At 33.5% G+C, this 24,513-nt stretch overlaps 3 protein-coding genes across 3 annotated transcripts; all 3 read left to right on the top strand.

The window, feature by feature from the left end:
• Positions 1-12: 12 nt before the first annotated feature.
• On the top strand, positions 13-2,823 carry LOC106446357 (protein BASIC PENTACYSTEINE4). The gene is made up of 5 exons (XM_013888063.3): positions 13-129; positions 316-410; positions 802-1,287; positions 1,720-1,780; positions 1,871-2,823. Exons 4-5 carry the CDS (start codon positions 1,721-1,723, stop codon positions 2,669-2,671), a joined length of 861 nt encoding a protein of 286 aa, XP_013743517.1. The 5' UTR covers positions 13-129; positions 316-410; positions 802-1,287; position 1,720; the 3' UTR covers positions 2,672-2,823.
• An 18,482-nt stretch (positions 2,824-21,305) lies between these two features.
• LOC106448445 lies at positions 21,306-22,043 on the top strand. Its single transcript, XM_013890328.2, has one exon. It carries the CDS (start codon positions 21,306-21,308, stop codon positions 22,041-22,043), a length of 738 nt encoding a protein of 245 aa, XP_013745782.2.
• Positions 22,044-23,061: 1,018 nt separating this feature from the next.
• On the top strand, positions 23,062-23,847 carry LOC111215241. The gene has a single exon (XM_022718638.1). It carries the CDS (start codon positions 23,062-23,064, stop codon positions 23,845-23,847), a length of 786 nt encoding a protein of 261 aa, XP_022574359.1.
• The last annotated feature ends 666 nt before the right edge of the window (positions 23,848-24,513 follow it).

Genomic DNA, 24,513 nt, shown 5'->3' with positions numbered 1-24,513 from the left:
TTTGTTTGATCAACTAAACTAAACACTCGACTGACAACTCTCAATCTGACTGTACAAGATGCCGATCTTCGGCTTAGGAGTTTGGACAATGGAGAAAGATGGCATTCGAACGCCATCTCGGCCGTGCTGGTACTGTCACTTAGCTCTCTTTCTCAAATCTCTTACCGTCATGTCTGGAGATGTGAATAGAATATTGGGTTTGTTGAAAGCTGGAATTTTTATTTGGGATTTTTATTTGGACTATGTTGCATCAGCTATCATCTTAACCTATCTCTTAGTTCTGATATGTCTTGGTTTCGCATCTATGGAATTCAGATCATGGCCACGTTATTGAGGCTTGCAAGGACAGTCTCAAGAAACTTCGAACTTGATTATCTCGAAATTTACCTTGTTCATTACCCCGCACACTGGTGAGATCTCTGCCTTATTCCATGTGTTATAAGTTGAGACCACTGCATTTTGTTGCATAACCAAATCCTCCTATTTGACCGGCTAAAATAAAGTTCTTTACATAGATAACATGGCATGATGACATGGAAAAGTCTTGTTTCAATTGGTTAGGTCCGCAGCATTGGTATCAGAGGTATATAGGAGGCCGTCTATCAATCATCTAAATATTTGGTTATTAATTATGGTTAATGATGGGATATGGGGTTCAAGTTTTCACAAAAAAATATCTTAACAACTCCTTTTTGTTTTTGTAGCTGATAGAGTTAAAAAGACTGAACCTTTGAGTCTTTGACTGACATTTATAAAAAGGACTGAACCCAACTTCCTTGTTGTTGATATGAACCAATACAGGAAGTGGCGGAGGAGAAGTACAAAAGGACAGGGGGCACAGGTTGTGCTGAGGTGGTGATACCAAAGACATGGAGAGGTTGGAAAAGAATTTATAAGGTTTAGGAATTGGAATCGACAAAAGAGGACATGGAGGTGTTGAAAAGCATGGACCGTACGAACCAACCGGCCAAGTTTTGGGGGGGGGGGGGGCATTGATCTCTATGTTTGAATGATGATCATAGCTCTTGTCTTTATTATTTGTTAAAAACAGATTCTGATTTTCCACAAGGAAAGATCGTATGGAAAAGACGAGGTTGTCCTTTATACGGGTTCTAGCTTGGTAGTATTAGAGATGAGGGCATGTTAGTAAAATGACAAGTATTGAGCTCTTTCTTTCTTTCTGCTTCTCTCGTCATTCGACTGTACTCATCTTTCTTCTCCCTGCCTGCCTTAAGATCTCTTTCTTAATCAATATATTATCCGTTTGCCTGTTTCTTCTACAAGCTCGTAAGCTTTCGCGCCTTTTATCTTTTATCTTTTTTTTTATTTGTCTGGTCGTGGGGTATTGAAAGTGTTTCTCCTTTGGATTTTGTATTTTTCAATTTCTGTTTGTTTTAGGGCGCAAAGGCTTTTAGATTGATTCATTTCTACACTTTTCGTATCCCTTATAACCTGTTTTCTGGTGAATTTAGATTATTATGCTAACGACGGAACCCTAGCTGGGAAATGATTACGATAATTATAATAAAATTGTTTTTCTTTTAAAAATGACTCTCATGATTTTAAGGTAAGAAAGAACAAAAAAAAAAGTAAACTGACAGTTCTCACAGATGTTAGATTGATTATGTCCTGCTTCTTGTAATTCTTACTCTTGTTTCAGAGGAAGCAAGAAGAAGCTTTCATTTTTATTAGCTATCTTTTTTTTCTTTTTTTTTGAAGAATGGAGAATGGTGGGCAGTGTGCAAATGGGTCTGATTACTTAAAAGGAGCACACTCTATGGTAAACAAATCTATTTTTTGCTTTTTCTTTAAATCTTTCTTACTCTCATTGATTGACAACTAGTGTGTGTGTGTGTGTGTGTGTGTACAGTGGAATATGCTGCCTCACCATCAGATCAAAGAGCAACACAATGCCTTGGTCATGAATAAAAAGATCATGTCCATCCTCGCCGAAAGAGACGCCGCTGTTCACGAACGAAACCAAGCTGTCTCCGCCAAAATCGAAGCCCTTGCAGCTCGGGACCAAGCCCTTCTGCAACGGGACAAAGCCCTGGCCGAAAGGGATAAAGCTTTGATTGAGAGGGACAATGCTTTTGCTGCCCTTCAACACCATGAAAACAGTCTCAACTTTGCTTTGTCCGGTGGGAAGCGCTGTCAAGGAGCGGATGATGATGATGATGATGTTTTGTTCACTATTGATGATCTCTGCCCTACTACATCAACTAACACGACCAAGGCAATCAAGAGGAAAAAAGAGAACAAACCAAAAGGAAAGAAAGTGGGTGAAGATCTGAACCTTCTGGTTGCTGCTCCTGGAAAGAAACGTAAAAAAGATTGGGACACTAACCATTTCGGTTTAAACTTGGTCACCTTCGACGAAAAGACTATGCCCGTGCCGGTTTGCACGTGCACGGGCTCTGCGCATCAGTGTTACAAATGGGGGAATGGTGGTTGGCAATCGTCTTGCTGCACGACCACTTTGTCGCTGTATCCATTACCGCAGAAGCCAAACAAGAGGCATTCTCGGGTGGGCGGTAGGAAGATGAGCGGGAACGTTTTCTCCAGATTACTAAGCCATTTAGCAGCAGAAGGATATGATCTCTCGTCTCGTGTTGACCTAAAAGACTATTGGGCTAGGCACGGCACCAACCGCTACATCACTATTAAGTAACTAGCCTCAACTGTCTTCGGCTCTTAATTCTTAAGTTTAGGTGTTTTGTCTATGGTAAAACCAAATATGTTAAATATGTTTTGATTTGAAAAACAAATCTCAACTGTTTTCAGATTACACAATCTTAATTTTCATTTTCCAGTTGGTGATTATATTATAACTTAAACGTTCACTTTACTAGTCTCTCCTCTTATAACGAGGAGAGGAAAGCACAATAAAAATTTCGAAAAATGAGTGAACAAAGTGCTGGAGTGTAGCAGCTGCCAGAGATGGGGTGGCTTGCCAAAACAAGAGGAGCATTCTTGGAAATTCCGAATCCAGCGACTCTGAAAGTTTTGGTCATAAGCAGCTCAGCTACGTTCACATACGGAATTGCCTTGGCCGATGAATGGTTGTTTCACGGCAGGAGCCACACGGGATTCGGGTGGATCATCAACTACGCATTGTTCTTGATGTGTCTTCCTTTTCTCATCTTGTGCTGAGGGCCGCTCAGCGAGTTGACGAAACCGAGAGAAACTGTTGCCGGAGTTTAACCGTTGTGGTTGCTTCAGCTAGAATAAACGCGTCATCTCCTACAATAAACGCGCCATTTCATTTCCGTCGCATGGTAAAGTAACATCATGTCGTACCCGTTAGCCAAAAAAAAAATAGAGATGTGTTTGGTTTAGTGATCAGACCGGTTCTGGAATCTATTAACAATAAATGTTATTTTGACATTTGAAAAAGTACATTTAACGTTTTGAAAAGGAAAACTTCTTTTAAAATACTTAAACTAATTTTCATTTGCTATAAAACTACTGGGGTCGGTCCGCCCGTAGTTAGAAAAAAACTATTTTATATGAATCTATATTAATTTTATGAAACATTTAAAAAAAAATTGTAGATTGAAAACGATATGTTGTTATTTTTAATAAATAGTTTTGAACTGAATTAATGATAATAACCTTCATTATTCTATGAAGAACAATCTAATATAATAGGATTAATGATGCCCTTCATCTGCATATAATTATGCAATGATCATGCCAGAAAAATATGTTAAGAAAAAACTTATATTATCTAAGCCAAAAAAACCTTTTGTTAGTGTGAATAGCTTGGTCTTTGTATGTTTGAATTAAAATGTGATAGTTTTTTCCTAATGAAAGTCATACTTCAACCTCTCCGCCACTCTTTAAATTGAAAACGGCATGTCGTTATTAAATAAGTTTAGAATTTATTAGATAGGTTTTACTATTAATTTAGAAGTTATTAATACCGTGGAAACTTGCGTTTTGAATTAACAATATATTTAAATTAAATGATAATATTGCATAAATGTTTTTATAGAACCCATGCTCGTATGTAATAAAGAGCTTATGCTGCAGATGCGTGTAATTATCTTGCAAAATATATTTTTGCATTGGTGTATTAATACTTTGAAATAAAACCTTTTACCGTACAAAGGGAATCGTTCAAAATTTTCAAGTATCAAAGTGTTCGTTTATTCAAATAGCTAGGTAGGAGTAATATATAATAATATGTTTGCGCTATTGTATGAAAAAAAGAAGTTAAGAGCACTATTTATCGTGAAATCATGGACCTTAAAAAATAAATTGATGTAAATGGGTAAAGCAAATAATTATTCTTATGTTTTTTTTGCTAAAACATTATTCATATGTTAAATGCTCAGTATATGTATATCAAATTAGTAAATTCAATTTTGCATTCACTATATAATATTATACATTTTATATGTACGTTCACGGTAAACCTATTGGTTCATCTATTTTTTTGGTTTTTACGTTCTATTTTGCCCATTAAAATAAATAAAAATATTTAATTGTATTTTCGATACATGTAAATCCAATTAAAATCATCGTTATGTTGATTTACATTAATTTTTCATACCTGTATGATCGGATTGAATATCAACAATATCATAAGAGTTGTTTTATGACGTATTCATAAGACGAAGAACACGACATTATTTGTGTATTAAAATATAAAAGTATACTGTTAAAAATATTATTTCTAATTTGATCTAAAGATCAGACGACAATATTCCCGTATGTTTATGAGTTACACCAAAAGCCCACACAATCTCCAAGTTAATGAAACGCCTTGTTTTGGATGCGGACAAGTGTCGCCTCCACAGATCTCGACTTAGTGATATGGAATTCCATGTGGATGGTCTAAGAGTGAAAAAATCCTTTTTTATAATAATAGATTTTGGCTACCCGTTTAATACACAACCAATTTCATACCAAATTAATATATAAACTTTTATAAATCGCAAGTTTTACACCTCCATGACGTCAACTGTCGCTAGTTTAAAGTAGAAAAAGTTTCCAAAATACCTCATCTAATTTTCATTTGCTATAAAAAATATATAAACAATTTTGGTTCCCCGTTTTATACCCACTCTATTTTGCGATACCCAATTAATACCTAAGCTTTTGAAAATCAAAGTTTTATATCAAAAAATAAATAAACAAATAAAAAGAGGTGAAAATAAAAGTGCATTACACTGCATACATAAAACAATGTAAATTGAAAACAAACAAAATGAGCTGACAAATAAAGTGAGCATTGAATTTCCATCAAAATACAAATTACAAGATATATATTACAAATCAACACAATAATAGCACAATGTTCTCTCCAGAGCATGGCACATCAGACTTTTAAATCATTGTGGAGTTGCCATGAAAAAAATTGTATGACCAGTCAAAACATTTCATTGTTTAGAGATCATTCTAAATTATACACGTCAACTATCTATTCTCTGAATTCTATTTGTCTCTCTCAGATTCCTTAATTTCATCATTTTCAAAAAAACATCGTCGTCCCATCTATATCCATGTAACACAATCCGGTGGCTCAAGACAAGTGGTACTGATAAAGCAATCAATTAAACGTGGAGAAGAAAACGCTTGGTGCGCAAGCAAGAGTGGATAGTGATCTCCGGTGGTGGCTTGGTACGGCTCATATGGTAACGTGTGGGATCTCCGGTGGATATATTCCAGCACTGAGTGATGGTGAAGAACGGCCGCTCTAACGTCGCTCTCTCCTCCACATCTCGGTCCCGCTACACTAAATCAACAAGAGTAAAGATGACTTTATCACTCTATGGACAAAAGATACAATGAATCCGGTGGTGATTAGTTTGCAAGAGGCAGTGGTGGTGACGATCGGAGACGAACCAACGTCTTTTCCGCACACATAAACAGAGAGGAAGATTTGAAGGAATAACCTAGAACCATGCGTAGGGAGAAGGAGGGGAAGAAGAGAAGATAAGAAAAAGGAGAAGGTGGTGAGAAGCATCATGGATTACCTCACAAAGAAGATGACGGCTTGGCTGTAGGTAGAAGGAGATAGATATACTTATTTAATTTAGGGAAATTGCCAAAAGAGAACAAAAAAATAAGGTTGTTGTCCTCTTGGTATAAAACCAACATGAAATTGTCTCAATAGTATAAATTTTTTCATAATCCCAAAACTAACCCTATATTTAATCTAACTAAACACAATTTAAAAGTTAATTTGAATTTTTTTTAAAAAGTTAATGGAAAAAAGGAAAAAAAAACATTTGAAAGGCAATCGAAAAAAAAAGGGGTATATATATGCATCATAGAGAACAAGAGTTAGTGAGAAGAATCAAAAGAAAAACTATGGAAAAACCATAGATTGATGAATAAGAGAAGGGAGAATCGTTTATTTTTTTAATTTTTTCAAGTAAAATCGACCATAAAACGTTTTAGGAAGTTAGAATATTTTTAGGAGATTTTTAGAATATTTCCTTAACTGAAATTTCATTAATTTTCGCAAAAAATCAGGTATTCTTATCCGTAGAAGGCAACTTCTAAAAGTTTAGAAGACTGATAAAAATTCTGAATACACTTTCTACTTTAGTAGACGTAAGAGTACATTGTAGAAAACACATTCCCCGAAATTTAGAATACTTTACAAAAGTAGAAGATGCATTCGGAAAGAAAGTAGATACCTTTATGATTAGTAGAATGCACATTCCTCTTTTTTAGAAATTTAGAAAATAGTAGAATTGGCGTTCTAAAAGAAGTAGATGAACGTATTTATTTTAGAAATCGTTTTCTACTATACCTTTTTTTGTAGAATACGCATTCTACTTTTAGTAGAACGTATTTTAAAAATCTTATTTACCAAGGTTTTGAACAAAAGAAAATTACCAGCTTGTGTATATGGATGTTTTATTAATTGTTTATATTTTTAATAATTTTTTTGATTAACAAAATTATTTATTTCATTAGTTTTCAGAAATACAAAGGGTAAAAAGGAGAAAAAATGGACAAAATTGGTTTTATACCAAAGGGACAACAACCTTGGTTTTTTGTTCTCTTTTAACAATTTTCCCTTTAATTTATACACAGATTAGGTTAAAATGAATAAAAGAATTGAGTTTTGGTTTGATAAAAAAAATTAAATAGACAAACCAAACCGGTTTTAGTAAACCGAAATATTATAATTTATTACTAAATTGGTGAAATCGAAGACCATGTAACATGACAGTAAACCGGTTTTAGTAAACCGAGATATTATAATTTATTACTAATTTATTACTCATAAAAGTAGAAGTTGCATTCATAAATAATGTATTCACCGCTTAGACCTTTTACAATGAGTAGACTTGGCATTCCTCATACTTAAAAGTCCATTGAAAGATAAATTATTGGTTCTACAGAAATTAGAATAACTTGATTAACGTGGAATTCAATTTATATCATGTCATTTTCTGTAAAAGATGAATTTTTTTTGTCATAATTAAAAATTGTTACTTTAACAAGTTTTACAACCCAAAAGATACCAGTTTGTGTATATGGGTATTTCATCAATTGTTTCTATGTTTTATAATCTTTTTGATTCCTAAAACTATTTATTTCATTAAGTTTGAAAAATGGAAAGGGTAGTTGAGTCAAAAAGGGACAAAAAGAATTTATACTAAAGAGACAAAGATGTTGTTTTTAATTTTATTTTCACAAATTTCTCCATTATAAATTTAGTATACTAGAAAAGTGTGGAAAAAAAAAGAAATGGACTTCTACCCTTGACCTTAAACTCAATTTAAAAATAAATAAATAATAAAATATAAATATATAAGTGATGTAAACAAAAATTAAGCGTATATCATTTAGTAAAAAAATGATAGAATACAAAATCGAAATAAGAATCAAATACATTAGTCTGGTAATTAAACCGGCTATCAAATAGACATATTAAGAAAATGATTAAGCTCTTTATATTATTTTTAATTAGAGTTTTATATTACCTTTTAGTTAATCAATAAATAAGGTAAAAATAAAGATTAAACTGATTTTTAATATACAAAAAATGTAAAACTGATATTTCTCTTGAAATAAATTTGAAAATACAAAATACTTATGAGGAGAAGAGTTTTAGAGTCTTTTAGACCACATACTGGAAACTAAACCCCTCCCCCCCCCCAACTCAAAAAAAAATTAACTTGGAAGCTAATTCATTAAAGATTATCAAATAAATAATTGTTATACAATAACAAAAACATAAAAATACAATATATTTTTAGAATATAAATATCCATAGAAAATGATATTAATATAATTATTCATTTATAAAATGAAAATATTTTATAAATAATAAATAAAAAATAAATCCCGCGGCATAGCGCGGGTAATTACCTAGTCTAAACTAAAACTCTTAACGAAAAAATATTTTTTAGAAAGAACATGACTTACCAAAACCAAAACAGCTATCTCCAAAGGTTCTCCCACTTCTCTCTAAAGTAAAGTTCTTGATTAATCAAAATTCACAGCGGTGGCCGGTGGCTTTTGCCGCCGGTTACCATCCTTTTGCTTTGTTTTTGTCTGTAAAAAGCTTAGATATATGATCGATCTTAGTTTTGCATTGGTGGTCTTCCTTTGTTAGGCGATTTTGTTGTGTTAGTTTAAACAATTTCAGAGCCACTTATCATTCTGATCTTTTTATATGATTTGGTTGAACCTAAATAAAGTTAAGTTATCATCAATTAGCTTTTCACCCGGAGCTTCAAATCTATTCCGTTTGATTCTAATTTAGATACCTTGTCCATCACTCACTTCAACCGCTCCATAGGAGAATCAAACTTCGCTATTGATTTATCTATCTACGGTGTTATGTGAATCTTCTCTGATTGGAAAATGATCTAGTAAAGGGTCTTCCTTCGTTTCGACTTCAGCCTCCTCATATTTAATTCCGGGGAAGCAAGGCCTCTCTGTCTTAAGTATCAACGGGTAAGGTGGAAAGCAATCTATGAGAGTACAAGACTTAAGCAAAGTTTGATGAAGCGCAGCCATGGACAAAGCAACGCCGGTGGTATGTAATTGCATCGGTGGTGGTAAAGTAGTTTCGGAGTTTCCTCTTTCTTGTGGTGGCACGTGCACGCGCGTCTCGAACAACTCAACAGTATAAGATCAAAGGATGGTGTCTTGGGTGTGTGCATGTGAGACGCATGTCTTCTTAGGTGTTATACAAATTAGTAAATTGAGTCAATATATTGGGTTTAGTTTACTTTTGGGCTTTTCATTAAATCAAGTTGTAATGGAGGGAATATGGATTTTTATATGCTTATACTATGTCCTATTGAATTTCCTTCAATGAAAATAATGTTGACAAAAAAAATTCCCTCCAAACGGTTTTTTTTTTGCATTTACTAAACCAAGTTAGTTAGTAAACACAAACTGAAAATTTATGGGTTTGTTTTTCTGAATCAAAATCACAAAAACCTTTAAAACATCACTAAAATGACGAAATATCAAGTGCATCTACGCGTGAAGTTTCAGGCCTACTTTGCCTAAAGTCTCCTAAAGTCAATAAATTATGAGATACTCCTTTTACGGGTCATTGTTTTCTTCTCTAATATAGTTTTTAAAAAAACTTAAGAGATAACAACATCACCTAGTTAACGAGATATCAAACACATCATATACTTTTGAATCGTCTTGCTTATCGAGCACATCATCTACTCATTTTGTAAATTATGTTTTTCCACTTAAACTGTAGCTCATGTGTTTAATAATATCAATTAAGTTATATCAATTTTTTTTTTTAAAATGTTGATGTCATTAATTTTACGGTTTAAAATTGTAGAAGAATTTTCTAAAAATACATGGAGTAATTTATATTTGTTATAATAATAGATAAACTACTTTGGCTTCCTGTTTAAGAACAACATATTTTTGATACCCAATTAATATATAAACTTTAAAAATTGAAAGTCTTACACTACCAAACAAACGACGTTTCAAGGAATTTGTTAAAGTGATTGACATCGTCAGTTTGGCAGTGTATTACTTCGATATCGGAAAATAGGTTGTGTATTAAACAGAACAAAAATAGTTTATGCATCTTATATATTAAAACAGAAGTCACAACCTTGATTCATGTGTGATTTTTTTAAAAATGGACCTAATGGACCTATTCATAGAAAGTCATACTATATTTTAATTCAGATTAATAATAAATATAATTTTTAAAATATTTTAATCATAGTATCTTTTGATATCTTTTCATTTTAAATATAAATATATTTATTTTAAAATTCTAACAAATCTGTTTAAAAATATTTTTACAAGATCTTCATTTTCGAAATTATATTTAAATATTTTCACTAATTTTGAAATTAGTTTAAAATATTATTATACATTAATATATTCAGTTATATAAAATGAAAATAAAAAAATCTATAATATTTTAGTTATTATATAATCATAATCAATCATATTAATTAAAATGATTATATTGAGCTAAATATAATAAAATTGTATTAAATTTATATATTTATATATTTTATTTTCGTAATTATAAAATATTTATGTTCAAAAATAAAATCTAATATGTTGGTAAGATGGGTTAACATTATCAAACTATATAATACATGTATAAAAATTAACATGTATTTCTTTAAAGTTAATAATATAAAATTTTTGTAACTACTTTAATCATAATATATTTTCATTTAAATATAATATATATTTATATATTATATTTTAAAAATTCTAATAAATCTGTGTAATATTTAAACAATAACTTAATGTATTTTAAGTTATCGTTTAGAAATAAAAATAAATAAATTATATCCTATTTTGTCTACTTTTATAGTCATGATCATGTTAAAATATAATTATTATACTAAAATAAATATGATAAAATTATATTCAATTGATAATTTATAAATTTTATTTTTATAAATATAAACTATTTATTTAAAATATAATATGATGATAGAGCGGCTAAAAATTAACAAACTATATAATACATGTCTAAAAATTAACATATCTTACACTTTTATATATACAATAATAAATTATCTAAAATGAATAAGCATAAAAATATTGGTAAAAAGAAATCCAGTTTTGAAATACGGGTCAGAATTTAGCATAAATTAAATACAAAATATTTTTTAAATATATTTTCTCATGAATATGTTAATTTGCTTAATGACTAAATACAAATACAATAAGATAAATATATAATAAGAAGTGACAAATACATAAGGTTTAAACAATTAATTAATTATAACATATAAATTATAAAATTATTGTATTTGAAATAGTTATATAAATATTTAAGTATATGATTAACATTAAAAATATATACCACTCATGTTCTAAAACAATAGTTTATGTATAGAAAAGTGAAAACAAACACCCGTGCGGTTGTACGGGTCAAAATCTAGTGTATTATTACAACAAATGGAAATTTAGTTCATATATTTTTAGGGAATGTTTCCTTTCAAAATCACCAGATCTCGTTAAACATTCTCAATCTTGTGATCAGTAACGGTTTTCTCAACTTAAATTTATTTATTAGATAAGAAAAATATTCATAAATACATACAAAATAATAAAACAACAAATTATGTAAATAAAATGATGAGAAAAGCGACCAATATAATTCTTGCCATCTTTAAATCTTTGTCGCATTATGAACACTAATTCTATTTGTTGTATTACATCGTCTTTGTTCCAATTTAGATTTTATATATATATTCTTCAGGTTTAGAATCCAGGGCATTTTCTTCATTTTATGGTTGATCTTAATTCGTAATATAACTTTTTGGCCAAAAAAGTTAGCGGTTAATATGCGCGGATCACATGTGCGGAGTCAATGTCGCAACCCCCTACAAGTAGAAAAATGCTTCCTCTGTTTCATAATAAAGTTTTTGCACATGAATTAAGAAAATTGTTAAATTTTCTATTTTAACACTATCTAATATAATTTTTGTTTTGTTTTTTTAGTGAATGAATTAAAAATAAGAAGAAAAAAACAGAAAATTATTTAAAATATGCATTTCAAATGTAAAAGGACGCTTATAATGAAAGAAAATTTAGAATCTAAAATAACACTTAATATGAGATGGAGAGAGTATATTTTTCGAGCGTTTCATGGAGATTTCGTTTTTTCGTTAACGTTTTCGTGGAGATTCGGAGTTGCGGAGGGATTGGTAGAAAACAAAATTTTAACATTGACGCTAACTAACTACCTCAAATATCATAACAAAATCTATTACTTGTAAATAGGGCTAGGCACGGATTGAATACTACCATAATTTTGATTATTTGTGATTTGTTTCGTACTTAACGGATATCTAATTTTCTGATTTTATTTGGTTTCAAAAAAATACAGATATCCAGTTTTCCGGATATCCGAAAAATTTACAGATATTATTGAATATTTACGGATATTTATGGACACATCATCCACTTTGTTCAGTACAAGCTAAATCTAGAAAAAAACTAGAAGAAATTGTTTTCAAATAATATCTTTTACTTAATACGGAGAATGAAATTAAAAAAGTAAACATTAATGAGACTATATGTTCCATAAAATTTTAAAATTATTTAAAATCTTTTATAAAACATAAATTGTAATTTTATAAGAAAAATTATTTTCCTTTCTTAATTTAATAATCTTAAAAATTAATAAAATTATATTTAAATAATAATGATATTAAATTATACATTAAAACTTCTATATTCAATTATATATATATATATATATATATATATATATATATATATATATATATATATATATATATATATATTTGTATAAAAATCCGAGCGGAGTCGATATCCGAGTCTAAAAATTTAGTATTCGTGATTTGCTTCGTTTTTAACGGATATTGATTTTTATTATTTGCTTTGCTTCGAAAACTTAAGGATATCTGAATTTTTCGTATCAAATTGAAACGAATAACAAATCGAATAAAAAAAATGTTTACCCCTACTTGCAAACTGATTGGTACAAGGAAGATGCTGCTCCGTAATTGGTCTGACTTAAATTATCTGTAGCTAATAGTCAACAATTACATCCTTTAAAACAAATTACATTCCTTTAAAAAGATATTACATTCATTTAAAAAGAAATTGCATTCCTTTTTTTTCCCAAATACACTTAGCAGTGAATGACACTTGTAAAGAACTTTAACTGTGATGATGACAAAAACATATGACCATCACAAGATTCCTAACTAGTCTCTTTTGTCTTTTTTTTCCTATCTTTTCGGAAATGAACAGAAACCGTAAATATAAATACCTAGCTCGTGCAAGTATCATGCAACAAAAGCATTTTCGAAAGCCATAAACTATTTGAGGTGATCTCCTCTTCCTAGCTCTGGTATATTCTTTTTTTTTTTGGTAAAACTCTGATATATTCTTACTAAATGTTTCAATGGTTTTTTTCTTTCTCTATAAACTCACGGAGTAGTCAGCCGTGAGTAGGCTCACGGAGTAGTCAGCCGTCGTCTGTCTTCTCAGGCCTGTTTAATTCAGATCAACTGCGTAAGATTGCCGCCTCTGACGATCTGAAAGAGATGGCAGAATCTGATCCTAAGCATCTCAAAATGTAATCAATTGATCTCCTATATATAGCTTAGCTTAGATTGTATAAATATTTGTTTTTTGACATTTATATATATCCATGTGATCATATATATCATTTCAGAGCCTTGTCGAACCGGGAATCAGCTGCACGTTCAAAGGCGAAGAAGGCGTTGCACGAGTCCGAGTTGGAAGACAAAGTCGAGACACTTGAGACTCAGATTGATATATTGACTGCCGAGCTCAAGCTTGAGAAGGTGATCACCATCTTACTTGTCACGGTTTGTTCCTGTGAGATAGATTTTGTTAATTAATAGCTTGTATATTATATTCTGGTTGTATGCTGAGAGGAAGAATGACGGCGGATGACGAGTGCGTGCAATTTAGGATTCGTCTTCATGCAGGGGAGGCGCATGCACGACTTCGTGAAGGTACTCTCATCTATATTTTGTGAGGATGTCAGATATAGTTTATAGGGTTTTGACGAGACTTTTCATCCATGGTTACTTGCATGATCTGATACCCAGTTGTGGAAACAACTTTAAGCTTTATTAATACTTTTGTTACCATTTAAAATATATATATCTTACTCTCGAATTAAAAAGCGAGCGGTTGACCATTTATTAAGTGCTACATCTTTCTTAGTTACTCATAAATCTTCATTACTAAAGAAATTAAGGTGTAAACATATATGTATTGTAAAAAGATAAGATTTTTGAATATGATGTATAAACGTGGAATCTGTGGTTGCATTTCTTCTGATACGTACGTTGTTATTGTTGCAGACTTGATCCAACAATTGAATGGAGAAGTTCGTCGGCTAATAGAAGAGGCGAGTGTGCAGAGAGAAGAGATGAGTAGGCTAAGAGAAGAGGTGAGCGAATACCGGAGGAGGGAAAGTGAGAGAATGAACGCAAACATGTTGGATCAACTCAATATCAACCAGCAGTTTCAAGAGAAGCCGCAGCAGACAAATTATAATTTCGAATGAAGAATTGCATCATGATGATCATGGATCCAAGGAAGTGGCAGCTTTGGTATCCAGGATTGATTGAAGTACTATAAATATATATATAGTTTAAAAATAAAAGTTGTTTGAGTTTATATATTATATGTGCAAGAGAGTCATGCTAAGATATAAAAAAGAATCAATCCGAACTTCGGAAGGATTTGAAAAGAGATTCAGAGAAATGTGATCTCTGTGTAATGTCTTTTCTCATCCAGTTGAATAAAAAAAAGGAATCTGTTTTATAATGGGAATTTGCACCCTTTTTTTTTTGTCGTCGGAATTTGCATTGTATAACTATAACAAAACTATAATTTGACAAATAACCATATGAAACTCATGGCTACAGTATTGTGTATATATTATGTAATAGTACAATTCATACCCTAACCAATCTTAACCATTCATTTTTATCTCTTTCTTCTTTCTTTGTTTTTTTTCCCCATCTATTTCATTTGAACTGTACTTTTGTATTAATACAATCAAATCAAGAGATTATATTGAATATATATATATATACTATAGCTTAAAAAAATTCAATCCGACATATGTTTTTTATAAAATCAATAAAATAAAAATTTAACACAAAAGTTAAGTACTATTCTATATCAATATTCTAGAATAACACATATTTATATATGTTTTTTATAAAATGATGATAAATTATGTACTTTTAAAGTGAAACTATGGTATATCAACGTCATACATGATATAAATGTTTTTCCAAAAGATATATATTTTCGAAAAGATATAATATGTTTTTTAACATTAGATATAAAATGTTTTAAATGAATTTTTATTTCATTCTATACTATATGATCACTAAATATAGAATAATATATTAAACTTTCTCTCTCTCTCTCTCTCTCTCTCTCTCTCTCTCTCTCTTTCTCTCTCTAGTATATTATAGTTTGTCAATGTGGATAACGCGTCAAAAAAACAGTCATGCACTTAAAAAAAACTTTTTGTCAATTTTAGTGACAAATTGACTCATTATGTGTATATGACATTAACCTTTTTATAGTTGATAGTAAAACTTCGGTCCTTTTGCCTTTATCCAAATTATAAAAAAGAATGAATAAAAAAGCCAAAACTGGTGTGCTGGGACGTTGCTTTTTCCGACCAGTGGATGATTATCGGGGTTTGGTCAACGTTTCATGTGAAGTCTTCCTACGCCATTGATTTGAGTGAGAAGTAGAAGAAGAAGATAGATTAAGCATTCAATAACCTGTTCTTTTTGTACTATCAATTAGTGTGCGTTGACATTTCTTAAAAAGACTATTCACCATCGAAAGCTTCCAACTCTTAGGGTTTTTGGAGCTTCTTCTTCCCTCAGAAGTTGTGACTTTTCTAGAAGATCATATGGGTGGCAGTGGCACTGATACTAATATGATGCAGAGAGCTAATTCTTCATCTTCCTCCATCCCTAAACAGTCAATCCCGATAAGCCCTAATCAGCACTATATTTCCAAATATAGAACTAATTCACATTATTATGTATTATTTTAGTGTGTTACATTCTATTGTAAAACCATAGATTATAAATGTAAGTACACAGTAACTAAATATATAGAATGTTTGTTGTTATGCTATTAATATGGATCAATTTTTCTATACTACTTAAAAAGACACTCTAGTACATTCTCTCTCTCTCTCTCTCTCTCTCTCTCTCTCTCTCTCTCTCTCTCTCTCTCTCTCTCTCTCTCTCTCTCTCTCTCTCTCTCTCTCTCTCTCTCTCTCTCGTAGCGGAATAACATCTTTATCAAAACCTTTAACTATGTTCTATCCCAAACCATTTCCAAATATAGAACTAATTCACATTATTATGTATTATTTTAGTGTCTTACATTCTATTGTAAAACCATAGATTATAAATGTAAGTACACAGTAACTAAATATACAGAATGTTTGTTGTTATGCTATTAATATGGATCAATTTTTGTATACTACTTAAAAAGACACTCTAGTATATTATAGTTTGTCAATGTGGATAACGCGTCAAAAAAACGGTCATGCACTTAAAAGAAACTTTTTGTCTATTTTAGTGACAAATTGACTCATTATGTGTATATTACATTAACCTTTTTATAGTTGATGGTAAAACTTCGGTCCTTTTGCCTTTATCCAAATTATAAAAAAGAATGAATAAAAAAGCCAAAACTGGCTGGGACGTTGCTTTTTCCGACCAGTGGATGATTATCGGGCTTTGGTCAACGTTTCATGTGAAGTCTTCCTGCGCAATTGATTTGAGTGAGAAGTAGAAGAAGAAGATAGATTAAGCATTCAATAACCAGCTCTTTTTGGACTATCAATTAGTGTGCGTTGACATTTCTTAAAAAGACTATTCACCATCGAAAGCTTCCAACTCTTAGGGTTTTTGGAGCTTCTTCTTCCCTCAGAAGTTGCGACTTTTCTCGAAGATCATATGGGTGGCAGTGGCACTGATACTAATATGATGCAGAGAGCTAATTCTTCATCTTCCTCCATCCCTAAACAGTCAATCCCGATAAGCCCTAATCAGCACTTCAGCACTCTCTCTCTCTCTCTCTCATTATCATCTTTGTAGCGGAAGAACATCTTTATCAAAATCTTTAACTATGTGCTATCCCAAACCATTTCCAAATATAGAACTAATTCACATTATTATGTATTATTTTAGTGTGTTACATTCTATTGTAAAACCATAGATTATAAATGTGAGTACACAGTAACTAAATATATAGAATGTTTGTTGTTATGCTATTAATATGGATCAATTTTTCTATACTACTTAAAAAGACACTCTAGTACATTATAGTTTGTCAATGTGGATAACGCGTAAAAAAAAAACGGTCATGCACTTAAAATAAACTTTTTGTCTATTTTAGTGACAAATTGATTCATTATGTGTATATGACATAAACTTTTTTATAGTTGATGGTAAAACTTAGGTCCTTTTGCCTTTATCCAAATTATAAAAAAAATGAATAAAAACGCCAAAACTGGTGTGCTGGGACGTTGCTTTTTCCGACCAGTGGATGATTATCGAGGTTTGGTCAACGTTTCATGTGAAGTCTTCCTGCGCCATTGATTTGAGTGAGAAGTAGAAGAAGAAGATAGATTAAGCATTCAATAACCTGTTCTTTTTGGACTATCAATTAGTGTGCGTTGACATTTCTTAAAAAGACTATTCACCATCGAAAGATTCCAACTCTTAGGGTTTTTGGAGCTTCTTCTTCCCTCAGAAGTTGCGACTTTTCTCGAAGATCATATGGGTGGCAGTGGCACTGATACTAATATGATGCAGAGAGCTAATTCTTCATCTTCCTCCATCCCTAAACAGTCAATCCCGATAAGCCCTAATCAGCACTTCAGCACTCTCTCTCTCTCTCTCTCTCTCTCTCTCTCTCTCTCTCATTATCATCTTTGTAGCGGAAGAACATCTTTATCAAAAACTTTAACTATGTGCTATCCCAAACCATTTCCAAATATAGAACTAATTCACATTATTATGTATTATTTTAGTGTGTTACATTCTATTATAAAACCATAGATTATAAATGTAAGTACACAGTAACTAAATATATAGAATGTTTGTTGTTATGCTATTAATATGGATCAACTTTTCTATACTACTTAAAAAGACACTCTAGTACATTATAGTTTGTCAATGTGGATAACGCGTAAAAAAAACGGTCATGCACTTAAAAGAAACTTTTTGTCTATTTTAGTGACAAATTGACTCATTATGTGTATATGACATAAATTTTTTTATAGTTGATGGTAAGACTTAGGTCCTTTTGCCTTTATCCAAATTATAAAAAAGAATGAATAAAAACGCCAAAACTGGTGTGCTGGGACGTTGCTTTTTCCGACCAGTGGATGATTATCAGGGTTTGGTCAACGTTTCATGTGAAGTCTTCCTGCGCCATTGATTTGAGTGAGAAGTAGAAGAAGAAGATTGATTAAGCATTCAATAACCTGTTCTTTTTGGACTATCAATTAGTGTGCGTTGACATTTCTTAAGAAGACTATTCACCATCGAAAGATTCTAACTCTTAGGGTTTTTGGAGCTTCTTCTTCCCTCAGAAGTTGCGACTTTTCTAGAAGATCATATGGGTGGCAGTGGCACTGATACTAATATGATGCAGAGAGCTAATTCTTCATCTTCCTCCATCCCTAAACAGTCAATCCCGATAAGCCCTAATCAGCACTTCAGCACTCTCTCTCTCTCTCTCTCTCTCTCTCTCATTATCATCTTTGTAGCGGAAGAACATCTTTATCAAAAACTTTAACTATGTGCTATCCCAAACCATTTCCAAATATAGAACTAATTCACATTATTATGTATTATTTTAGTGTGTTACATTCTATTATAAAACCATAGATTATAAATGTAAGTACACAGTAACTAAATATATAGAATGTTTGTTGTTATGCTATTAATATGGATCAATTTTTCTATACTACTTAAAAAAACACTCTAGTATATTATAGTTTGTCAATGTGGATAACGCGTCAAAAAAACGGTCATGCACTTAAAAGAAACTTTTTGTCTATTTTAGTGACAAATTGACTCATTATGTGTATATGACATTAACCTGTTTATAGTTGATGGTAAAGCTTCGGTCCTTTTGTCTTTATCCAAATTATAAAAAAGAATGAATAAAAAAGCCAAAACTGGTGTGCTGGGACGTTGCTTTTTCCGACCAGTGGATGATTATCGGGGTTTGGTCAACGTTTCATGTGAAGTCTTCCTGCGCCATTGATTTGAGTGAGAAGTAGAAGAAGAAGATAGATTAAGCATTCAATAACCTGTTATTTTTGGAATATCAATTAGTGTGCGTTGATCTTAAAAAGACTATTCACCATCGAAAGCTTCCAACTCTTAGGGTTTTTGGAGCTTCTTCTTCCCTCAAAAGTTGCGACTTTTCTCGAAGATCATATGGATGGCAGTGGCACTGATACTAATATGATGCAGAGAGCTAATTCTTCATCTTCCTCCATCCCTAAACAGTCAATCCCAAAAAGCACTAATCAGCACTTCAGCATTTGGTAAAATAAGATCATGATAACAAAAAAAATTTAGAGATGTGTTTGGTTTAGTGATCAGACCGATTCTAGGAATCTATTAATAATATAAAAAAATTCGTAAAAATACACTAAATAAATTTTTGCTATCCAATTTTTGCTACCTAAGTATTTTTGCTACCCAATTTAATATTCAAACTAATTATTTACTCATTTAATACATTTAATTTTAAAATTGTGCTCATTTAAATATTCAAACTATGCTAATTTTAATACCCAAATATATATAATTTATGTTATATACAACATTTATATAATTTCCATGTATTCTCCTCTCTCTCACCTGTTATGGTTTTCTTTCGGCGACCAAACCCTAATCCCAAAAGAACTAAGCTTTTTTTTATTCAATCTTATAATAATAAATTAATAGAACCATAAATTTCGTTGTCTCTCTGTCTCCTGCTTTATCTGAGAATTAGAAGAATCAAATCAATCGCAGGTTCGTTTTTTTTTTCTTTCTCCAACGATTAGATTATATTAATAACAAAGTTACAATGCAACAAAGAACAACTGCACTTCATCTGCTCTATACCACCATATATACGAAGAAAGAAAGACTACAAATCAGCTACAGGAGGAAATCACCAAAATACTCCAATTCTCCATCCAGCGTAACTCTTCTTCTTCCGAAAGCATTTGGCCGACACATACAAACCTGAAGGCCCACTTAGAGGGAACGACTTTCATTAACAAACAATTCAAATAACCAAGGAGGATGATCAGCTGCAACATATGGCCGTACCAACCCTTGATTAGTGACACTTTGAGTAGTGAAAGCCGCTCCTCTGTTTGCCTCACGCAAAACCACAAGCAGGCTATACTCTTTGATACCTTGAAGTTCCTTTCCAATTTCCGAAGATTGGTACTGAAAGGAAGGCCAAGCATCCGGTCTAGAAACAGCTCCGAACAACTCCTCACATTCAGCTGCAAATACCACTTTAGACTGTCTTTGGCTCCCCACATTCATTTGTTTTCTTTCGTCTTCACTTCTTTTTCTTAGGTTTTTCTAAAAAAATTGGTAAACGATTCAAAATCAATAGAAATTTCTTTTTAGCTTTTTTAGTTAACTCATATTTTATATGCATATCAATTAAGTTATATCAATTTTGTAAAAAATGTTGATGTCATTAATTCTACGGTTTAAAATTGTAGAAGAATTTTCTAAAAATACATGAAGTAATTTATGTTTGTTATAATAATAGATAAACTACTTTGGCTTCCTGTTTAAGAACAGCATATTTTTGATACCCAATTAATATATAAACTTTATTTTGATATCCAATTAATATATAAACTTAAAAAAAAGCGAAACGATGAGCGACTCTAGGGTTTTGGCGAAAAGCGACGCGAGGGGTTTGCAGGCGGAGGATCAGGATGCGACCATTTTAGAGGCGGGGGAGAGAGCGAGACCACCAGGGGACCCGCCGGATACGGGGATTTCTTGGGTCTCAAAAGTAGTGGGTACAAGCGAGGGTGGTATGCCGGTGCCGGAGAACTGGATTGATGATGAGTTTGTGTCGGAGAGACTCCTAGTGGAATTTCCGAATGGAGAGGATGGTGAACCATCTATTACGATAGGGACGGAGGTGCTAGAAGCAATGAGTGGGATGTGGAAACAGTGTATGGTGGTTAGGGTTTTGGGGAGGAACGTTGCGATTACTGCCTTGAGGAAGAATTGTTAAAGGAGTTATGGAGTCCGACAGGAGCAATGTATGTGATGGACTTGCCTCGTCAGTTCTTCATGATCCGGTTCGAGAAGGAGAGTGAGTATTTGGCGGCGCTGACAGGAGGTCCATGGAGAGTGTTTGGGAGTTATCTTATGGTGAGAGCTTGGTCGCCGGAGTTTGATCCGTTAAGAGATGATATTGTTACAACTCCGATATGGATCAGACTAACCAATATCCCAGTGAATTTCTATTATCGATCGATTCTCATGGGAATTGCTAAAGGTTTGGGTAAGACAATACGGGTGGATCTGACTACTTTGAATTTTGAAAGAGCTAGATTTGCGAGAGTTTGTGTTGAAGTCAATCTTGAAAAGCCTTTGAAAGGGACAGTCTTAATAAATGGGGAGATGTACTTTGTTGCCTATGAAGGTCTATCTGAAATCTGCTCAAAGTGTGGTATCTACGGACACATGGTTCATGAATGCCCAAAGACCATTGCGGAAAGAGTGGCTAATCAGACAGCTCCAACGGAAACGCCAATATTGGCTCAATCTACGCCGCGACAAAATCCCCTAGTGCAGGGAGATGGTTTCACTCAGGCAAGAGGTCCGAGACGTGGAACGCAAACTCAATCTCGAACTGCAAATGTCACGACTCGGTATTTGACGGTGGAGGCGAGTCGTAACAACAGAGGGACCATTGCGCTTGCAAATAAATTTGGAAGCTTAGAGATGGTTACGAGTGTGGGTGCATCAAGGAAGGATGCAGTTAATGGTTAAGAGAATAAGGAGAACCATGATATGAACATCCAGAATAAGAAGGGCAAGGGAGTCTTGCATGGGAAGGAAACTCTAATATTTGGCAGTAATATGAGTGCAGCAACGAGTTCGAAGGTGGGAGCCAAAGTGAAAGGGGCGGGAAATAAAAAAAGTGATGGGGGAAGGAAGAGGCAGGGAGAAAAAGCTGAATAATAGACCGGTTCGGGGTTTGGTGTTTGGGCCAACGAAGGGAGAAGTTAGTCTATCTGAGTCGGGGAAGCGTTTGAGAGTGGAGAATACTGATGTGGGGGAGATCGGGGGGAGTTTTCAGAGACAGAGTGGAGGAAGCTCAGACCACATCTCGAATGTAGTTGCGAGACGAAGAATTGGAGAATCCAATGAAGAGTATTATCAGTGAGACGGAGCAGCGAGAGACTGATATACTGAGTAACCCGCAGGGGGATGAGAGGGTATTGTCCCTCGCATAACAGGGTGCCCCGGTAATTCGTTTGGATCTAATCTTATCAAAGATGATAAATTGCTTATTCTGGAATTGCCGGGGGGCAAATAAACCCAATTTCAGACGTTCTATTCGATACATTTTGAAGAAGTACAATACTGATTGTCTTGCGTATTTGAGACCCATGCGGATGGTGACAAGGCAATGAGAATCTGCCAAAACTTGGGTTTTGATAACTCGTTTTGTGTTGATGCTACGGGTCAGAGGGGAGGAATTTGGTTACTGTGGAGAGATCAAGCTGGAGTGCTCACGATTTTGGAATCATCATTGCAGTTTATTCATGCTAAGATGATGATGGGGACAGAGGTCATCCACCTTATTGCAGTTTATGCTGCGCTAACTGTTAGCCGGCTGAGTTGACTTTGGGGACAGTTAAAAAGGGTGCTGGAAAGTATAGATGAGCCGGTGTTGGTGGGGTGTGATTTTAATACTATTTTAAGACTTGATGAAAGAACTGGAGGCAAAGGTAGACTTTCACCAGATTCGCTAGCCTTTGGAGAATGGATTAATGATCTAGCCATGGTGGATATGGGGTTCAGAGGTAACACGTTCACATGGAGAAGAGGGAAGGACACACGAAATTTTGTGGCTAAGCGTTTGGATAGGGTGTTGGGTAATGCTCAAACGAGGGTGAGATGGCAGGAGGCGGTGGTCTCTCATCTTCCTTTCTTAGCATCTGATCACGCACCAATCTATGTGCAACTTGCGCCGGAACAAAGAGGTAACCCAGGGAGAAGGCCATTTAGATTTGAAGCGGCATGGCTTAAACATGAAGGGTTCAAAGAGTTATTACTTGCCTCCTGGAATGGGGAGATGCATACTCCGGAGGCACTGGCTCTCTTGAAAGTAAAACTCAAAAAATGGAACAGAGAGGTATTTGGGGACGTGAATAGGAGAAAAGATAGAATACTTGGGGAGAACCCGAATGACGATCTACTAGTGAAGGAAGCGGCTCTACTAAAGGACTTGGAGGTGGTTCTGGAACAGGAAGAAGTTCTTTGGTATCAGAAATCGCGTGATAAATGGATATCCTTTGGGGACAAGAACACAAAGTATTACCATACGAGTACGATAGTGCGTCGAAAGAGGAACAGGATTGAGATGTTAAAAGATGAGAATGGACGTTGGATAGACCAGCCAGAAGAGTTGGAGAAGCTAGCTATTACCTATTATAAAAGACTGTACTCTACGGATGATATCAATCTTCATACGGATAGGCTACCGCAGCAAGGTTTCACTGAGTTCACTCGAGAGGAAATGGAGCTGTTGAATAAGCCGTTCTCGGCACTGGATGTAGAGGAGTAAGTTCGCTCTATGGGCAAGTTTAAAGCCCCGGGGCCTGATGGTTTCCAACCGGTTTTCTACCAAGAGTCATGGGATGTGGTGGGAGAGTCAGTAACCCGGTTTGGGTTAGAGTTCTTTCAGTCAGGGGTTCTTCCGGAAGGTATGAATGATGCAATTGCGGTACTTATACCAAAGGTTCTTAAACCTGAGAGAATTATGCAGTTCAGACCCATTAGCTTATGCAACGTACTATTCAAGATAGTAACAAAAGCGATGGTATTGAGGTTGAAGAAACTCATGCTGAAGTTGATAGGTCCATCGCAAGCGAGCTTCATACCGGGTAGACTGAGTACTGATAATATTGTCGTTAATCAGGAAGCTGTGCACTCAATGAGGAGGAAGAAAGGGCGTAAAGGTTGGATGCTTCTCAAATTAGACCTCGAGAAGGCCTATGACCGCATTAGATGGGATTTCCTCGAGGAAACACTTTATGCGGCAAAGCTACCGCAGATATGGGTTACATGGATTATGGAATGTGTCAAGAATCCTGGTATGAGTTTATTGTGGAATGGAGAAAGGACAGAATCGTTTACGCCCCAGCGTGGACTCCGACAAGGAGATCCTCTGTCACCATACCTTTTTGTTCTATGCATGGAGAGACTGTGTCATCAAATTGGATTATATGTG

Source organism: Brassica napus, chromosome A4 (assembly GCF_020379485.1).
Source record: "Brassica napus cultivar Da-Ae chromosome A4, Da-Ae, whole genome shotgun sequence".
NCBI lineage: Eukaryota > Viridiplantae > Streptophyta > Magnoliopsida > Brassicales > Brassicaceae > Brassica > Brassica napus.
The sequence above is the reverse complement of the archived record's forward strand: the minus strand, read 5'-3'. Positions and strand labels throughout refer to the sequence as shown.